The 20,096-nt window shown below is 42.8% G+C and overlaps 1 protein-coding gene across 2 annotated transcripts in view; it reads right to left on the reverse strand.

Annotated features, from left to right (window-relative positions):
- Positions 1-3,989: 3,989 nt before the first annotated feature.
- Positions 3,990-20,096, reverse strand: part of iyd (iodotyrosine deiodinase) — a 32,742-nt gene continuing 16,635 nt past the window's right edge. For both annotated transcript variants that reach the window (XM_033026110.1, XM_033026109.1), the window contains exons 3-5: positions 17,759-17,918; positions 7,593-7,746; positions 3,990-5,791 (exon numbers count right to left, since the gene is read on the reverse strand). In XM_033026110.1, the coding sequence (XP_032882001.1) occupies positions 5,609-5,791; positions 7,593-7,746; positions 17,759-17,918 (497 nt within the window). In that variant the 3' untranslated portion in view covers positions 3,990-5,608. The remainder of the gene's footprint in view (positions 5,792-7,592; positions 7,747-17,758; positions 17,919-20,096) is intronic.

Raw genomic sequence — 20,096 nt, forward strand, 5'->3', positions numbered from 1 at the left:
CTATGCTGCGAACGGTGAACGAAGGGCACAGACTCAGTGTGGGAAGACGTTATCTCAGCAATCCAACAGGCATGCTCTGCTTGATTAAGGGTTAGGTCAGTATTAGGAAGAAGTTCACCCCGTAACTTGCTATCAAGCATACCTCCGACATGTTTGTCATAGATGAGCTCATCAGGTAAATCACGAAATTGGCAGCGTGCAGCCATGTGTTTTAAGTAACTAATAAAACGTTCAATCGGTTCATCGACCTGCTGTAAACTTGGTCCTTTCAATAATGTAGTTTGAGGGCAGGTCATACAGCTCTCTGAACTTTCTAAACAAAACGGCAGGGTCGTTGATCGTTTCAGCAGGCACCAGAACCTGACCGTCATCATCCAGAACAGCAGGCGTAAATGTGAAGTTGTCGGCATGATTTATTGCCTAAGGTCCCGCCAAGTTAAGCAAAACAGAGGCTCACACATCGGGGGGGGGGGGGGGGGGGGGGGGTCATTGTGATGAACAATGCGAGCATAATGAGTGTAGTCGAACTCGAAGAGACGCCAGCGTCCAGCAATGTCAGAATCAAAGATCAGAGGATTAGGACGGCGACCCGAATAGATAAACATGAACGAAGTGGGCAATGCTCACTCTCTGGCACCATGTAATGAGTTGAGTCAAACACATATCAAGATACATATCAAGATACAACACATGTTTATTAAATCTACTTACTGCTTCTTCTTCTTTCGTGTGGCGTGCACAACCTAAAGTTGTAGGACAACTTGTTCTATTTGATCTTCCGTTTGTGCACGTCGAGTTGTTTGCATTAGTTGAAAAGGGCGGACCACGTGAAGGTTGCAATCTTCCACCCCTACTTACAGCAAGGATCTGCAGGACATTACATTTCCTAGCAGCTACTCATACTAACTAGCGTAGGCAAGCTCTTGATAATATAAAGCACATACTAGGCGGAGCCACTACGAACAAGCACTATAATTGGCTAGTATGAAGTAGCCAATCTACACTTCCTATGTACAAATTTGTTACCAAGCATCTCACTTTAATAATAGTAATCATACTCCAAAAGTATTTAATTGGTTCTGAACTGTTTTGGGATGTATTGATATCATTAATAATTCTAAATAAATATGAAATTTGTGTGGACTTTACAAATACATAGCTGTATTAATTAAAGCCATTTTAATTGTGTTAAGAAAATAAGTGTATTAGTATTTTCTCACGCAAAGACTGATTGACACTTAAAAAGTCTCATTAAAAAAAATCAGTAATAGTAGATGCAACTGCATTGCCAGAAAGCACATGCTTCTATTTTCTGTACTTAGTTCTTATACTTGTCTGCGTTGTGAGCTAAAGGGGATGAATAATAGTTATATCCAAAGTTTCTCAACAAATGCTTCCCACTCTAGTTAAAATTTCTCTTGATTAAAGATAACGAAAAATATTCAAAGTGTAGTTTCTAAAGAACATTGCACAGTCCAATATTATGTATCTTTAACTGTTAACCTATGGACGACTATTTTAGTTCAATATCATTTTGGATTTATTAATTGATATTCTGCATTGGCTAGATATATCTAGCAGCAAGTTGATTCTATTGCAAGGTCTTTATTGTTAGCTTTTTACATCCTGATAATGACTTTTCTAAATTTCCTTCCCATCCACAAATCTTTTTTAAAATCTCACCATTGTTCTGCTGTATTTTGCTATAGTCTTAATATTATCCTAAATTGCCAATAACAGTATTGACAAAATGCACTTTATTCCCACGAAGGCAAGGCATAGTAATTCTCCTTATTGGTAGTTTGGTAAACTGTTGGCATAACTATTGTACACTCTGTACTGCTCTTTCCCAATATGTTGGTGATTCTCTTCCCCAAAAGTATTTATTTAATTATTTTTGGATGTTTTATTTAAATAGCACCCATTGCTCTTTCAGGCTGTACATTCCAAATGCCAACAAACCCAATGCCCCATAACTGTTCATTCAATAACTCTCAGATGAACCTTTGGAGCTATGTTCTTGCTTTATTCACATATTTCCTGACACCATTATTCACATATTCCCTGATACCATTTTCCCCCAAAATGCCACCAATTTCATTCAGAATATATTCATTTACTAACCTACCACATGACACCGAGGTAGAAAATGACAAACATTAAGAAATTCTGAAGGAAGAAGTTTCTTTATTCTGTAATAAGTAGAATAAGTAAATAAAATCCACAATATTCATACGATTTAGTTATAGGACTAACTATAACACTCATCATAGGAATCAATCAAGTGACATTTTATTCCACTACCTCTGGTACCACTCAAGTTCACCTTTAATTAGAGCAATATATAATCAGAGACATCAGTGTTTTTGCAATAAAGATATGCTGTTTCAATACCCGTTTGTTATAATTGCATATTCATTCTCTGTGTTTCAGCTACAGGAACTTCAAAATTCTTATGAATACTAATATTTAATATCCTTTCCGTTTCTAAAACAAAGAAAATAGCTTTTCCCTTCTTGTATCAAAGTGAAAATAATATTTCGCCGTATTATGATCTTACATTCTTTTGCCCATTTTGCTTTAATCACTTTAAAGCTTCTATGTCAATGCTGAACATGATGCCAAGATAAACTAATCTCATCAGCCTTCATTTAATCTATATCCATGTACCTATTTAAAAGCCTCTCAAATGCCACTATCGTATCTGCCTCCACCACCACCCCGGCATTGTGTTCAAAAAACTTGCCCTGCATCTTTAAACTTTGCCCCTTTCACTTTAACATTATGCCCTCTAGTCTTTGACATTTCCACCCTTGAAAAAAAAGGATCTGACTGCCTACCATTTCTATGCCTCTCATAATTTTATATACTTCTATCAGGTTCCCCATCAACCTCTGGCATTCCAAGAAAATAATCCAAATCTGATCAACCTCTCCTTACAGCTAATACTCTCCAATCCAGGTTACATTTCTGGTAAGTCTCTACTATACCCACTCCAAAGCCTTCAAATCCTTGCTATAATGCTGCAAGGCAGCAACTCTACCATTGCGCCATACTGTGTTCTGATTATTCACCTACTCTTGGCATTCCATCTCTTGACCTGTTGCATATCCATACCTCCACATCTTTTTAATCTTACAAGTTTCAGTTTTGCGACATGTCCGACGCCTTGTCCATAAATAAAATATCAGCTGTGTTAATCTCATCAACCCTCCCCATTGCTTCATCGAAGAACTGAATCAATTTAGTCAAAAATGCCATTGCCATTAATAAATCTACACCAGCCTTTGTTTATGTCATATCTTTCAAAATGACAAATCATTTTCTCCCATATTACGGTCTCTAAAGGGTTTCTGAACACTCTATCGTTATTCCCCTTCCTTAAATTTGTATGTGATATTTGCAGTACACATATGTTCTGGCACCACATCCACTTCTGAGGAGGTGGAAGTTTGTGACCGTGGCCAATTTTTATCTTTAATTTACCCACAAATTAAGGGTCACTTGATCCAAATAGTATTATTTCTACTTACTGTATATGGACCAGTAATTTTTTAAGTACTTGCATTTTATTTTTATGGTACACACTATCACTATTGCCTCCAAATTTCCTATCACGTTAACCATATAACCATATAACAATTACAGCATGGAAACAGGCCATCTCGGCCCTACAAGTCCGTGCCGAACAATTATTTCCCCCTAGTCCCATCTGCCTGCACTCAGACCATAACCCTCCATTCCTTTCTCATCCATATACCTATCCAATTTATTTTTAAATGATAAAATCAAACCTGCCCCCACCACTTCCACTGGAAGCTCATTCCACACAGCTACCACTCTCTGAGTAAAGAAGTTCCCCCTCATGTTACCCCTAAACTTCTGTCCCTTAATTCTGAAGTCATGTCCTCTTGTTTGAATCTTCCCTACTCTCAATGGGAAAAGCTTGTCCACGTCAACTCTGTCTATCCCTCTCATCATTTTAAAGACCTAACTTATTCAACCTTTCTCTGTAACTTAGTTGCTGAAACCCAGGCAACATTCTAGTAAATCTCCTCTGTACTCTCTCTATTTTGTTGATAGTTAATAACATCCTTTTCTCTAAAGAAGCACACAGTAAGATATTCATTTGGTACCTCTGTAGTAATCCTTACTACACCAAATATCTTCCTCTGCTTCCCTAATCAGTTCCATTTTTAAGTACCATCTATAAATTCATGTGTTTAGATAATGCTGTTTAGTTCTCTTTCCTGCTACCCACTAAAACTCCTCTAATACTCTTCCTCTATACCACTTTCCGTTTTAATAGCCACTCTAATCTTTATATTCAGCTTTAGTGTCTTATGAGCTTTATGTGAACCTTCTTTCTTGGTTTCCATTTATCTTTAGTGACCCAGAGAGCTCGGGTTTTGGATGCCCTTCCTTCCTTTCTTCCAAGAATGCAGAACTAGACATCTCCACCGAAGGCCTTCTATTGCTCAATTATGGTTTTACCCACCAATATTTGATTTCAATCCTCCCAGGTCTTTTATAACTCACTGAACTTAACCCTCTTTCTATTACATAATTTTAAAAGTCCTGCAAAATTGCTTCTCTTTTACCTTCCCATTATTTGATATCTGTGATTTATACTAGATAGAATAATAACCGCTTAAATATGTTATTTAATTCCAACAAACATTTTGATTGATTGAACTTTTCCATGCTACAAAAACTTCTGATTTATTCTTCCCTGAATATCTTGTGGCCAGTAATATAATTTGCACTCCTTCCCTTTGATTCTTGTTATTGGCATCACATTTGTGACTGGAACTTGGCACTGATGTAACATGCCACGTACAATTAGGCACAGCCACTTTGGACTCGCTCATAGTTAATTCCTTGGACCTATTTTTTATTCAAGCTATTTATCTCTCCTGACCGTTTCCAAACTATGATTTTCTTTTTTTACATGTTATCGTGCTGCTTATTTACCTACCAAATTAATTTAAGCTCGTCTCTACACCACTACTCTAGCTTTACGCAAGGACACTGATCGCAATATTGATAAGATGCAATTCCACATTTCTCCAATCTTGAGTCTGAGCAACCGGAGGGACTTCTTGCAGATAGTAATTCTGGACATGAAGAATGCCCTTAAATATGCAAGCAAGTTAGATATAGTAGACAATGTCTCTGAGCTGTCCCAGCAGATTGTTTTAAAGTTTAACTAGTTATGTTAGTAGCATCTACTTGGTCAATTTGAACTCTTTTAACTTCTAATTCAATTAATTACTTAATTATTTAAAACAATACTGTTTTAAGGATTGTGCTGTAGTCTGTTGTGTTCCCTATATTAAAATTTTGTGAATATAATGCTATTTTGGCATTCCAAATATTGGGAACTGGATATATACTAGATTCCCAAATATGGGACTTATTTTCCCAATATTTAGTTTTTGCACTATAAACCAAGTTTTCTAATATGGGGGATCCCCAAACTGTGCTGGAATCCCAAAATTGAGCAAAGTGTGCTTTATTCCAATGTAAGGTTTGTGCCAGATTGCCAGCTGTAGGACGGGTATTTCGGCAATCATTAACCTATGGACATTGGGTTATTTTCAAAAATTTACACATACACCATAATTTCATCCAATGACTTGCGTTTTAAGTCTGGCACAGTGGCATATTTTGCCGGGTACCCAACCGGCAGCAACAGTAGCAGCTTCTCATTCACAGGGCGTTTAAGGATTTCACGCACACGAGGGCCACAGTTCAGAGGAGTCGAGGTGACTGTCACTAGGCCAGCATTCTGGATGGGGAGGTGATAAAACAAATGCACCATTAAAATGTTACCATAAGTTTTCATAGTCAACTTTTGGCTTAAGATCAATTCTGCTTCATTTTGTTTCAGTAAGATTTAGTTTAGTTTAGTTTAGAGATACAGAGCAGAAACAAGCTCTTCGGCCCTCTGAGTCCGCGCCGACCAGCAATCTCCACATACTATCCCTATCCTACACACACAAAAGGGATAATTCACAATTTTACCAAGCCAATTAGCCTACAAATATGTAGGTCTTTGAAGATCCACTCCAACAAAGGGCTTGCATGATTTTTTGCGATGTTGCTGGGTTGGAGGTACTTGTTTGTATAGTTCCCCACTAACGTGATACTTTGTGGACTAGCAGCCCCACATAATAGGAAGCTGGGAATCATGAGAAAGTTGGCCATGCTATCCTTAGACAATGGAAGATTTAAAACCACAGAACACATTGCACCAGACATGCAAGCAAATAGCAAATACTTGATTTGGGTGGTTTCATTCAAAGTCCTCCCCCCCTCAAACCTATTACCCTTTGAAGTGGCGAGCAGTAGCCCTGCCACCTTGCCATCCAATTAGTCAAGCTGAGAGAAGTTACTGTAAAATGACAGCAGGAACTAAACCCCAGCAGCAAATCAAAGGAGTGATTACTCCACCTGGTGGTCATTAATGAAGAACCTTGACAGCAACCAGCAAAGCCTACAAGGACCAGAGCAAGCGAATGCCTACTTTGAGGACTCCAATTAAGGGAGAGCCACTTGAAGTAGAGGACCAACCACTGTGAAGAGCAGAGAACCCTGAACACCATGAGGTCAACAAAGATACCAGTGACCCACCTCACCAAGTGCGACAGATAGTGTTTGGGACTCGGGAGAGACAGTAGGCATCTAGGTTAGGTATTGATTGACAAACTTTGTGTGCGTGTGCTTGTGGGTGTGCGTGAATAAAACAATTTTCACTTGTGTCTTTTGTTTACTTCACAAGTATAGAGCACGCAAGTAAAGCACACTTAAAGGGATATTTAGTTTTAGTTTAGTTTAGAGGTACAGCGCCGAAACAGGACCTTCGGCCTACCGAATCGGCACCGACCCAGTAATCCCCGTACACTAACACTATCCTACACACACTAGGGACGATTTACATTTATACCACGCCAATTAACCTACAAACCTGTACGTCTTTGGAGTGTGGGAGGAAACCGAAGATCTCGGAGAAAACCCACGGGGTCACGGGGAGAATATATAAACTCCGCACAGACAAGCACCCGTAGTCGGGTTTAATCCGTGTCTGTAAGGCAGTAACTCTACCACTGAGCTACCGTGCCGGGTATTGGTGGAAGTGCTCAGAAAAAAAGTGGAACAATAACTTCAACTTGTAAGCATATCCATTCTAATGCTGGAGTGTAAAATATAGGTTGATTTTTCAGTGCAGTTTTGAGGCGGTATTGCACTGAAAATCTGCTGTCTTTCAGATGCAGAGCTAAGCGAATGCTTTTTTTTCCTATGAATAGCACTGAAATACATAGCCATTTTGCAATTGCTATTTATAGCTTTGGGTGAAAGCAATGGCTGCTCTGTTTTTATGTTGTAAGGATTTCATGGACATAGTTAGGCTGAAGGGCCTATTTCTGTGCTGTATGACTATATTCTCTATACAATGCTATGGGACACAGATGTCACCATTTAGCACGATCAATTTAGGACGTGATCAAAAAATAAAAGCAAGATTTTATCTCAATGATAGAAGTTTGATAATGTTTATGAAGGATTGTAATTTACATTTTCAGAATTACCTGCAGAGCCGCTAGGAGAATTCCACAGGAAATTGAAACACTAATCTCATTGTAATAATGGGTCTTCCTGCCCGTAGAGAGGATTCCATAAATTTGTTTAAATATCAAGATAAGATAAGGTGCAGTATCCAGATACTCTTTAATCCAGTTTGTCCTATAACAAAAAATCAATAATCATGTATTTCAAAAAGTTACATGTTCATAAGTTCATACGTTATAGGAGTAGAATTAGGCCATTCGGCCCATCAAGTCTACTCCGCCATTCAATCTTGTCTGATTTATCTTTCCATCGCAACCCATTCTCCTGCCTTCTCCCCATAACTCCTGATACCCGTACTAATCAAGAATCTGTTAATCGCCCCTTTAAAAACAACTATTAACTTGACCTTCAATGGCAATGAATTCCACTGATTCACCACCCTCCGATGCTGGATCTAGTATTGGGAAATTGGGAAGGGCAAATTAATGAAGTGTTTGTGGAGGAGCCTTTTGGCCACAGTTCGATTAGGTTTAAGATAGTTATGGATAGGGACGAAGAGGATCCACGTGTTAAAATGCTCAACTGGGGTAAGACCAACTTTGAGGGTATGAGAGAAGGTCTCACTCAAGTTGACTGGAGCAGGTTATTTGAGGGGAAAAGAACATCGGCCAAGTGGGATATTTTTAAAAGTGTGCTGACGAAAGCTCAGGATATGTACGTCCCCATTAGAGTGAAGGGCAAAGCAGGCAAACATAAGGAAGCTTGGCTGATGAGAGAAATTGAGGCGTTGGTCAAAAACAAGAAGGATGCATGGGACAGGTACAGGCAGCTGGGATCAAGTGCATCCCTGGAGGAGTTTCCAGAACTAAAGAGTAAACTGAAAAAAGAGATCAGAAGGACAAAAAGGGGCCAGGAGATAGCTCTGGTGGGTAGCATTAAGGACAATCCCAAAAGATTTTATAAATACATAAGGAAGAAAAGGGTGAAAAGGGTAACTAGAGAGAAAGTGGGACCTCTCATGAATTAAAGCGGTCACCTCTGTGTGGAGCCACAGGAGACGGGCAAGGTCCTCAATGAGTATTTTTCCTATGTATTTACCGAGGAGAAAGAGAGGACGAAGAAACTTGGGGCAGTCAATGGAAGTATCTTGAGAGCAGTCAGGGTTACCGTCGAAGAAATACTGAAGGTACTGTCGTATATGAAGGTGAATAAATCTCCAGGGCCAGATCAGATATATCCAAGGACATTGCGGGAAACTAGAGAAGAAATTGCGGGAGCCCTGGTTGAAATGTATGGGTGAGGTGCAGGAAGACTGGAAGGTGGCAAATGGTGTGCCTCTTTTCAAGAAGGGCTGCAGGGAAAATGCTGGGAACTATAGGCCGGTGAGCTTAACATTTGTAGTTGGAACTTTACTAGAGTATTCTGAGGGATAGGTAATACAGGCATTTGGAAGGGCAAGGCCTGATTAAGGATAGTCAGCATGATTATGTACGTGGGAGGTCGTGTCTCACAAATCTGATTGATTTTTTTGAAGACGTGACCAAAAATGTTGATGAGGGCAGAGCTGTAGATGTTTTGCACATGGATTTCAGTAAGGCACTCAACAAGGTTTCACATGGTAGGCTGCTCTGGAAGGTTAGATCGCATGGGATCCAAGGAGAGATAATTGAATGGACAGTAAAGTGGCTCCATGGAAGGAAGCAGAGGGTGATGGTGGAAGGTTGCTTCTCGGACTGGAGGCCTAAGACTAGTGGTGTGCCTCAGCGTTCAGTGCTGGGCCCGTTACCGTTTGTTATCTACATCAATGATTTGGATGAGAACATACAGGGAAACATTAGCAAGTTTGCTGATGATACAAAAGTTAGTGGTTTTGCAGATAGTGAAGATGGTTGTGAAAGATTACAGCAGCATCTGGATCGATTGGCTAGGTAGGCAGAGAAATGGCTGATGGAATTTAATACATAGAAGTGTGAGGTGTTGCATATTGGGACGTCAAAGGAGCGCAGGACCTACACAGTAAATGGTAGGCCTCTTGGTGGTGTAGAGCAGAGGGATCGAGGAGTACAGGTGCATGGTTACTTGAAGGTCGAGTCGCAGGTAGATAAGGTGGTGAAAAGATATTGTCAAGCTTGAAAGGGTTCAAAAAAGATTTACGAGGATGTTGCCAGGACTAGAGGGTGTGAGCTATAGGGAGAGGTTGAGTAGGCAGGGTCTCCATTCCATGGAGCACAGGAGGATGAGGGGATATCTTTTAGAGGTGTACAAAATCATGAGAGGGATAGATTGGTTAGATGCACAGAGTAGGGGAATCGAGGACCAGAGGTTCAAGGTGAAGGGGAAAAGGTTTAATAGGGATCTGAGGGGTAAAATTTTCACACAAAGGATGGTGGGTGTATGAACAAGCTGTCAGAGAAGGTATTTGAGGCGAGGACTATCCCATCATTTAATACACAGTTAGACAGGTACATGGATAGGATAGGTTTGGAGGGATATGGACAAAGTTCAGGCAAGTGGGACCAGTGTAACTGGGACGTTGTTGGCCGGTGTTGGTAAGTTGGACCGAAAGGCCTGTTTCCACACTGTATCACTCAAGAAATTCCTTCTCCTCCCCATTCCAAAGGTACGAAAGGTGTTCTAGCTGTTACCTTGTCTCATGTAGGGTATTCAGTACAAAATGAATTAAAGCCTTGTCTTAAGGGTTCAAATTTGCATTCATTAAGAGTCTCTTCCAATTAGGAACAGCAAATAAAAGCAAATGACACCCTGCTAAATAATAGCTCGGTCAACCACAAGTAGAGGCAGTGTAGTAGCACAATATCATCAGGAACTAACTTCCCTGATTGATGCTCCTGCTAAGGTCAGGTCAAGTCAAGTCAAGAGAGCTTATTGTCATATGTCCCAGATAGGACAATGAAATTCTTGCATTGCTGCAGCACAACAGGATATTGTAGTCATTAATACAGATCAGATCAGTGTGTCCATATACCATAGAATATATACATACACACACATCAGTAAGCAGATAAAGTGCAAAAGTGTAATAGTTCATAGTTTGTTTGAAGTTGTGTTTAATAATCTGATGGCTGTGGGGAAGAAGCTGTTCCTGAATCTGGATGTTGCAGATTTCAGGCTCCTGTACCTTCTACCCGATGGCAGTGGAGAGATGAGTGTGTGGCCAGGATGGTGTGGGTCCTTGATGATGTTGGCAGTCTTTTTGAGGCAGCGACTGCGATAGATCCCCTCGATGGTAGGGAGGTCAGAACCGATGATGGACCGGGCAGTGGTAACTACTTTTTGCAGCCTTTTCTGCTCCTGGACGCTCAGGTTACCGTACCAAGCCACGATGCAACCGGTCAGCATGCTCTCTACTGTGCACCTGTAGAAGTTAGAGAGAGTCCTCCTTGACATACCGACTCTCCGTAATCTTCTCAGGAAGTAGAGGCGCTGATGTGCTTTCTTTATGATTGCATCAGTGTTCTGGGACCAGGAGAGATCTTCGGAAATATGCAGGCTCAGGAATTTGAAGTTCTTGACCCTTTCCACCATCGACCTGTTGATATAAACAGGACTGTGGGATCCCATCCTACCCCTTCCGAAGTCCACAATCAGTTCCTTGGTTTTGCTGGTGTTGAGGGCCAGGTTATTGTGCTGGCACCATTTGGTCAATCGGTCGATCTCACTTCTATATTCTGACTTGTCCCCATCATCCCCTATACTCTGACTCATTCCCACATTTAGGTACATAATATATAGTACCTAACAATATATTGTGTCTGCAGCGGTTGATTCATAAATGCACTGGCCAGAAATATCAACTACGTGGCCTCTCACCAGCTCCAAGAATTAATTATGGATGAAACATCCAAAAGGTACGAAATACCTGTTAATTGTGCATCACTCAGAGTGCCCACCGTGAACCAAGCCATCTGGGGGCAAATGGGTGTAACTATGCGGTCACAAGAACTAAGACTACAGAAGGTCCTAAAACTAATAGGATCAGGAATAACGGCATTTGGGCGGACAGTGGAAGGTGCACCACTAACAGACACACAGCAGGATACGTTGGCCCTGCTGTGTAACGCCCACTTCAAAATCAATTGCCTGAAGAAAAACACCGTCAGGCCAACATTAAATCCGAAATTCGCAGCTTTATGCATATCATCCAATATACAACCACCAAACTTGTTGTTTGTCGACGACTTGGCAAAACAAGTCAAGGACTTGGATGATGAGGCGAAGACAGTCGACCTTATTAAGGCACATACAACCAGCAAGATACCGCCTAGTCGACCATACCCATTTAGACGGGTCACAGACGCCGGTGCAGGGCAAGGACCAAGCCGGGGTCTCCCATCGCTACGCCATTGGCGTGCACCAGTGCACACCCCCACAAGTTTCGGAGACAAAATAATCCAGCAACCATGGAGGTACGAGCAGCTGGACTTGTCCAGGACATATCCTCCATAGACCAGTCACCAGTAGGGGGTAGACTGCAATTGTTTTACAATGAATGGTGCTACATAACATCAGATCCGTTTATACTGGACAGCATTCAGGGGTTTCGAATTGAGTTTATTGTTGAATTACATCCACCCACTCAACATACACTAAATCGGAAATTGGTGTTTTCAAAACCAGAAACCTTACAGATAAATGATGAAATTGACACATTATTCACAAAAGGTGTAATTGAAAGGACGGTTCATCAGCCTCAGCAGTTTGTGTCTAATATATTTCCCAAACAAAAGAAGGATGATGGGTGTCGACTCATTCTGGATCTAACCCGACTGAATTCCTATGTCCAGTATAAACATTTTAAAATGGAAACTTTCAGAACTGCCAAGCAATTAGTTTCCAAAGGATGTTATATGGCAAGTATAGATCTGAAAGATGCATATTATTCAGTACCAATTCATCACAAATACCGTAGATATTTGAAATTTTGTTTGATGAGACAGCTATGGCAATTTAAAGCTTTACCTAATGGGTCAGCTCCAAGGTTGTTTACAAAATTGTTGAAACCAGTATTAGGACTACTCAGGGCTCAGAATCACATTGTGATGGCATATTTAGATGATGCTCTGATTGTAGGCAACACTCAGGAAGCAGCTGAATTTTCTGTTTCAGTTACCAAACATATGTTCGAGACGTTGGGGTTCTTCATCCATCCAACTAAATCCAAATTGATGCCATCTAGAATCATTGATTATTTGGGATTCACCATTTATTCAACTAACATGTCAGTGACTCTGCCTACAGCCAAAATACTAGAATTAATGGAAGCTTGCAGCAATTTGGTTGAGGAGCAGCAACCCTCCATCTGAAGAGTGGCCAGTGTTATTGGCAAATTAGTGGCAGCTTTCCCTGGAGTACAATTTGGGCCTTTACATTATCAAAATTTGCAACGAGCTAAGGAACAGGCACTCAAAAAACATGCAGGTCATTTTGATCGACCGATGCAGTTGACAGCTGAAGCTATCACTGAGTTGCAGTGGTGGGTAACAAATGTCTCACGTTGTTCTAGTGACATTCTGAGTAATCAACCTTCAGCAGTCTTGCAAACTGACGTGAGTGCATCGGGATGGGGAGCCACTGATATCAATTCTAGCTGCGGCGGCAGATGGAATATGCAAGAGGCATTAATCCTCCAGATGCATGGGATTAACTATTTAGAATTGTTGGGAACATTCTATGGCCAAAAAGCGTACTGTTCAGCAATGCATGATTTGCATGTTCAGCTACAGATTGATAATACCACAGCAGTTGCATATATTAATTACATGGGTGGAATTAAGTCGATATCATGTGATATCTGGCTAATCTCAACTGGCACTGGTGTATTGCAAGGAACATCTGGGTTTCAGCAACCTACTTACCAGGTAGAGATAACATGGTGGCAGACACCAGGTCACGAAAGTTCAATGACAACACAGAATGAATGCTGAATCCAAATTATTTTTTTTAAGTTATCACCCAGTATGGATCACCAGACATTGATCTGTTTGCATCCAGGCTAAATCACCAGTTACCAAAATATCTCATGGGAACCGGATCCAGGGGCAGTAGCGGTGGATGCATTCTCGCTACATTGGGGTGATATGTTCTTTTACGCTTTTCCCTCATTCTGCCTCATCAGTCGAAGTCTCACTAAAATTGAGCAGGACTCCGCTTCAGGCGTTTCGGTAGTCCCCGACTGGCCCACACAACCATGGTTCCCACTGATTCTGAGACTGATGACACAATCATTTATGGTTGTCTCCAAATGCAGCAACTTGTTGGTTCACCCTGTGACAGGAGAGAGTCACCCTTTACATGATCGTATTAATCTGTTGATTTGCAGATTCTGACGAGACCGTTCCAGGGGCTCGGACTATCAAGTCGTACGGTGGACGTGATTACTGCGGCCTGGAGAGATAGTACTAAGAAACAATACGTATCCCATATTAAAAAATGGGAGATGTTCTGCTTACAGTCAAATATATCTTATCAAACTGCGAGCATACCTGATGTATTGGAGTTCCTTGCCACATTACACTTTGATGAGTAATTGAGTTACAGTGCCATTAATAGTGCTAGGAGTGCATTGTCTTCCTATTTATGGCAGGGGTCGGGACAACATTATGTCGGATCTCACCCATTGGTGTCCCGATTCATGAAAGGTATCTTTAACAAGAACCCTCCCAGACCTAGATATACGGAAATCTGGGATGTGAGCATAGTTCTCACACTATTTCGTCAATGGGCTCCAATTACATCTCTGTCTTTCCAAAAACTCACACTTAAAGTGGTCATGCTCATGGCGCTCGTTTCAGCGCAGCGGGTCCAGACATTGCAAAAGCTACGACTGGACAGCATGGTTTCTTCCGTAAATAATATTACGTTTTATGTCTATGATCTAATCAAACAAAGCAGGCCAGGGATGTCCGGGATCAAACTAAGCTTTATAGCATACCCCACTGACCTGCGACTATGTGTAGTTACGCACTTACGTCAGTATATAGAGGTCACCAAGAGCCTTAGAGGCTCCGAAACAACGATGCTCATCAGTCACAAAAAAACTCGTTAAAAAGTGTCTGAGCAGACCATTTCTAGGTGGCTGAAACAGGTTTTAGATTGTGCTGGAGTGGACACTGATGTGTTTAAATCTCACTCCACCAGGGCGGCATCAACATCTGCAGCGAGGGCACTGGACGTCCCTTTAGATCAAATCCTCGGGACCGCAGGATGGTCCAATGAAGGGACTTTTCAACGTTACTTTAACAAACCTGTCCTCACACCAGAAGGATTTGGACACACTATTTTGGGTTCTGTTTCATAACTTCCCCCTGGGAGAGAGGGGTCGTTATTGTTTCTTTTGTTGTTATTAAAACATTAATTGTTTAATTCAAACTATGAAGCAGTGTGTCGTATGTATCTACGGCATGAAATCACAGAGCTTTGAAATCTTCACGGAATCACTCACGTGACTCCGAAGTAAAATAGTAAGATTAAACGAGAACTTACCAGTTTGAAGTTTGATCTTTATTTTATGAGGAGTTACGGTGAGCGATTACGTGCCCTCCGCTCCCTGCCCTCATAATCGCAAAGATCATCTGGTAGTTCTAGTCTTCTGAGTCTTACTATGTTACGTCGACTGTAGTTACTGTGATTTCACGCCGCTGCTTTGAAGATTGACGCATATGCGCACTGGCGGGACTTCTTCACATAATCGCTCACTGTAACTCCTCATAAAATAAAGATCAAACTTCAAACTGGTAAGTTTTCGTTTAATCTTACTATTTTGGATGATCAGCCATGATCATATTGAATGGCGGTGCAGGCTTGAAGGGCCGAATGGCCTACCCCTGCAACTATTTTCTCTATTTCTATGTTTCTATAAAAGAAAGTAATTGATGAAGCAACTGAAGATAGTTGGGTCTTTGAACTGTCCTGAGGAACTGCCCTGAGGTTGGGATGATTCGTGACCAACAATTACAACCATTTTCCTCTATGTCATATGATTCAGCCAGTGTTTCCACTTTGAAGGAAATTACCCGAAATTCGGGAAATTCTGGTTGTCTTCGTGTAATTTTAGGGAAATTAAATAATTTTTCGGGAAATTTCTGAAAATGGCCGCATCTGGCCCTCGAAGGGGTATAAAGGTAATACACACAGCACTGCCAGTTTGGCGCTAAAAGGTTTAAACAGATCGCTGTCAGTTTAACGCGTGGGAATTTAAATGAAGAGCTGTCGGCTGCACTGCTATGGGTTCTAAATGTAGCGCTACCGGCTGCAGCGCTATGGGCTTTAAACATAGCACTATGGGCTTTACACATAGCATTATGGCACAGCGCTATGGGTCACAGACTGTTCGGGAAAATTCTCGTATAACAATGAGTCTTTGGAATTCTCTTTCTCAGTGGAAGTTGAGCCTTTGATTATTTTTCAGGCAGTGGTAGAATTCTGGATAAGCCTAGTGGTGAAAGGTTACCAGTGGGATTGCAGTTACATTGGGATTGGCCTTGATTTTACAGAATGATGGGTGGGCTCAAGGGGCAGAGAGGGAAGGGTGGAGAGAGGGAGAAGATGGAGAGTGGCATGGAGAGTGTGAGGGAGAGAGGGAGGAGCGAGGGAGAAGGAGAGAGGGAGAGAGAGGCAGGGAGCGAGGGAGGGAGAGAGGGAATAAGAGAGGGAGGGAAAAAAAGGAAGGAGAGAGTGAGGGTGGGAGGAAAAGGGGAGCGAAAGAGGGAGCGAGGGAGGGAGGTAGGGGAGGGAGGGAGACAGGGAGAGAGGATGGGAGAGAGGAGGGAGAGAGAGGGAGAGGGGAGAGGGAGGAGAGGAGAGAGAGGAGAGAGGGGGAGGGGAGAGAGAGGGAGGGGAGAGAGAGGGAGGGAAGGAGAGGGAGGGAAGGAGGGAGGAAGGGAGAGGGAGGGAGGGGGAGAGAGGGAGGGAGGGAGAGAGGGAGGGGAGAGGGAGGGAGAAGGAAGGAGGGAGAGATGGAGGGAGGGAGAGAGGGAGGGAGGGGAGAGAGAGGGAAGGAGAGTGAGGGATGGACAGGGAGGGAAGGAGAGAGAGGGAGGGAGGGAGTGAGGGGGAAGGGGGAGGGAAGGAGGGAGAGGGAGAGGGAGAGAGAGAGGGAGGGAGAGAGAGGGAGGGAGGGAGAGGAAGAGGGAGGGAGGGAGGGAGAGGGAGGGAGGGAAGGTGGGAGGGGAGAGAGAGGGAGGGAAGTGGAAGGAGGGAGGGAGGGGGGGGAGGGAGAGGGAGGGAGGGAGGGAGAGAGAAGGAGGGATAGAGAGGGAGGGAGAGAGGGAGAGGGAGGGAGGGAGATGGAGGGGGGAGGGAGAGGAAGGAGGGAGAGAGAGACGGAGGGAGGGAGAGAGAGAGGGAGGTTGGGAGAGGGAGGTAGAGAGAGCGAGGGAGGGAGAGGGAGGTAGAGATGAAGAAGAGGGAGGGAAAGGGGGAGGGAGGGAAGGAGTGAGAGGGAGCGAGAGTGGGAGTGAGAGAGAGCAGAGACTGAGACACATGAGAGCAAGTTGAAAAAACGAAGATAACGAAAGCTGTTGAGGCAACGAAAGCTGCCTTGCATAACACTCTACAAGTGAGTAACAAAAGCAGGCAGATACGGTGTAGTTACATAGATCTGTTTTGCCTTGTTCTTCTTTGTGTTATTAACGTGTGCCCGCAAAAAAAACCAAACAACAAATAGCATGCAGGAAACATTTTGAAAATTTCAGGAAATACCATCAAATTCCAGGAAATTTGGGATTCTATTTCAGTATTTTTTTTTTTTTTTGAGGTGTGGAAACACTGGATTCAGCCATTGCAAAAACAAAGTTCGCTTCTTTAATTTCATAAATAATCTTAGACTTTTGACCCTCCATATCATGCTACCCAACACTGGAAATGTAACCTGGAAAACAATTCAGTGAAGCAGAGAAATTTGGAGCATTCCAATATCACAGAAAATGTTAGATAAATGCAAGCCCTTTCCTCCTCAACAGCCACTTAAAATTAACCCACAGTTAAAGGTTAGGGTCAGTTGAATTTTTATGTAAATCTTTGAGCAATTCATCATTCTGGCCATAAATATTAACTTTCTCCACAAATGCTCTCTGACCTGTAGAGGGTTTCCAGTATTTTCTCTTCTATTTCAGATAGCCAATATCTGCAATAATTTCCTTTTAACTCATCCCCTGACTGAATTTACCTCAATCTTTGTAAGTCAGTGACCCAGTTCTGACCCATTCTCTTCAGATAGTTAATTTCTTCCTCCTCCTCAATTATTTCTCGAATTTGATGCTTCATTTCTTGGTCTTGTATGACTACGAAGGTCCAGGGTTCTGTGTGTGCCCCGCTTGGAGCAGTCCCTTTAAGGAAGCAGAAAACAAGTTATCTAATACAAGGCTATTGTTGACCATATCTGGATTCAATCATGGAATATTAAAGGACAAAGGAGGCAAATTGATCAACTATACCTAGTCGGACCTTTTTCCTATCCAATTCGGGCTACTGCCGTGCCTTTTCCAACACAACCTGAAAAAAGTTTTATTTCTAAGTATTTTTGTGACTCATTCTTCCTTTACTGCTGAAACTGCTTTCACCACCTTTCAACACTACACACTACATCATAACAACTCACTGTATAAAAGTCTTCTCATCCTTTTGTCTCTGTTTTACACTTCATGACCTTTTAGCCCTTGAAAACCTGGTGCCAAATGTTATTCAATAACTAGACAAAGTGGGTCCCTGTCACACAGAAGGCTTGGTCCCCCAACGCAATATTCCACCACTCACCGATAGCCCCCAACTGAACAGGTGCAGCTCATATCCCCTCATCCCTAGCACACTCTCCCCCTCCTCTTCACCCTCTCTCTTCTTTCCCCTCCCCTCCTCCCCTCCCCAATCCCTCCCTCACCTCTCTCTCCCTCTCCTTTCCCCTACCCTCAGTCACGCCCTCCCTCTATTCCCCCTCCTCACCTCCTCCCTCTCCTCCTACCCTCCCCCAACCCCTCCCTCGCCTCTCCTTTTCCCTACCCTCAGTCACTCCCTCCCTAACTCCTCTCCCTTCCCTACACCCCTCCTCTCCCTCCATCCCCTCTCCTCCTCCAAACTGCCTCCTCACCTCCCCAGGATCCCAAGGTCTCCGCACCTCTCCCTGCTTGGGTGCCCCGGAGGAGCATCAGCCGTCGGCACCCTTAGAGCCAGGCCTCGAATCCTCGGCTTGCCCCGGATGTACCAGCAGCCATGGCCACGCCGGCGTGTGGACAGGTGGGGGGGGGGGGGGGGGGGGTGAGGGGAGAGCTCGGAGAAAAGACGGGGAAAGAGCCATGGGGGAGAGGTGGGTATCACGCGGCAGGAGGGAAGGAGCCAGCGAGGGGGACCAAAGGGGAAGGGGCTGGAGCTGCGGGGTGTTGCGATGGCGATGTGTTTGGGACTCACAGCGGGCGCTGGATCCTCTCCACTGTTAGGATCAGACTCTCCGCTTTCCGTTTGGCGACATCTCCGACTCCGTGCCGGGCCTCTTCCGGTCCCTCCGAAAATTGTGTCCGGTTGGAGACTTCTGCCGGCCATCAACAGCATCCCTCAGCTCCAGTGAAGACGCAATGGCACAGGAAGGGGCGGATCGTCCCGGGGAGTGACAGGAGAAGAGACCAATCCGCGCGGCGCTAACTGGCAGGAGAGGAGATGGATCTGCTCATGCTCGTTTTTTTATGATTTTTAAACCTCGCTAACCTTTACAATATACTACCGATCTGAACTAAATTTGTTGCACTCGCAGCACAAGAGAGCGGTGAGTGAGCTGACCAAAAATCGTAGCGCAATTGAAAGAGTTAATACGGTTTATTTAACAAAATATTAAGAAATTAATCCTTCAGTCGTTTTCTAACAGGAATTTGAGAAGTAGAAAGTATGGCCTCTAGCTCTCTACTAACAACAATGTTTATTTTATATGAGAAAGCTTTGTTTAAAAGAAGATGCTCGGTGCCTAATCTGTTACAACTGTACAATTTCATGCAACACATTTCTAGAATCAAGGATAAGGAACATAACTCCAGATAATATGAATCAATGCTAGCCTTGACACAGAATGAAGTCGACTGTCTTTCTTTGTCTAGAAACTTGGGAAACTAAAATGAATGTGCAGATGCCTGAGCCAAGTTTGGAGAATAAGGCTGATATTGCAGAGATTACTAATAACTTGTTATTGGTTTAGCTTGATATGGGTCCAGCCTTTCTTATTTCCTGTAAGGCTACAGAATCTTTCAATCATGCTATATTAGATTTGGTAGGTGTATGTATTGATAAGAAATGACTATAACTGTACTAACCTTTCTTTGTTCGGAGAGTGCGCGGCAGGGAAGCTTAGGTATATAGCTTCCAGCACGCTCCCGCTAGCGAATAAAATAATTTTACCTTACATTTTGTTTGACTTATCTGTGATGAGTAAGAACCTTAACTGTAGCACTATCGCATACCGTTTTTGCACATATAGAAAACCGCGCAAACCGGAAGAGCACAAGATCAGAGTTTTAGTTATGTATAGA

Source organism: Amblyraja radiata, chromosome 8 (assembly GCF_010909765.2).
Source record: "Amblyraja radiata isolate CabotCenter1 chromosome 8, sAmbRad1.1.pri, whole genome shotgun sequence".
NCBI lineage: Eukaryota > Metazoa > Chordata > Chondrichthyes > Rajiformes > Rajidae > Amblyraja > Amblyraja radiata.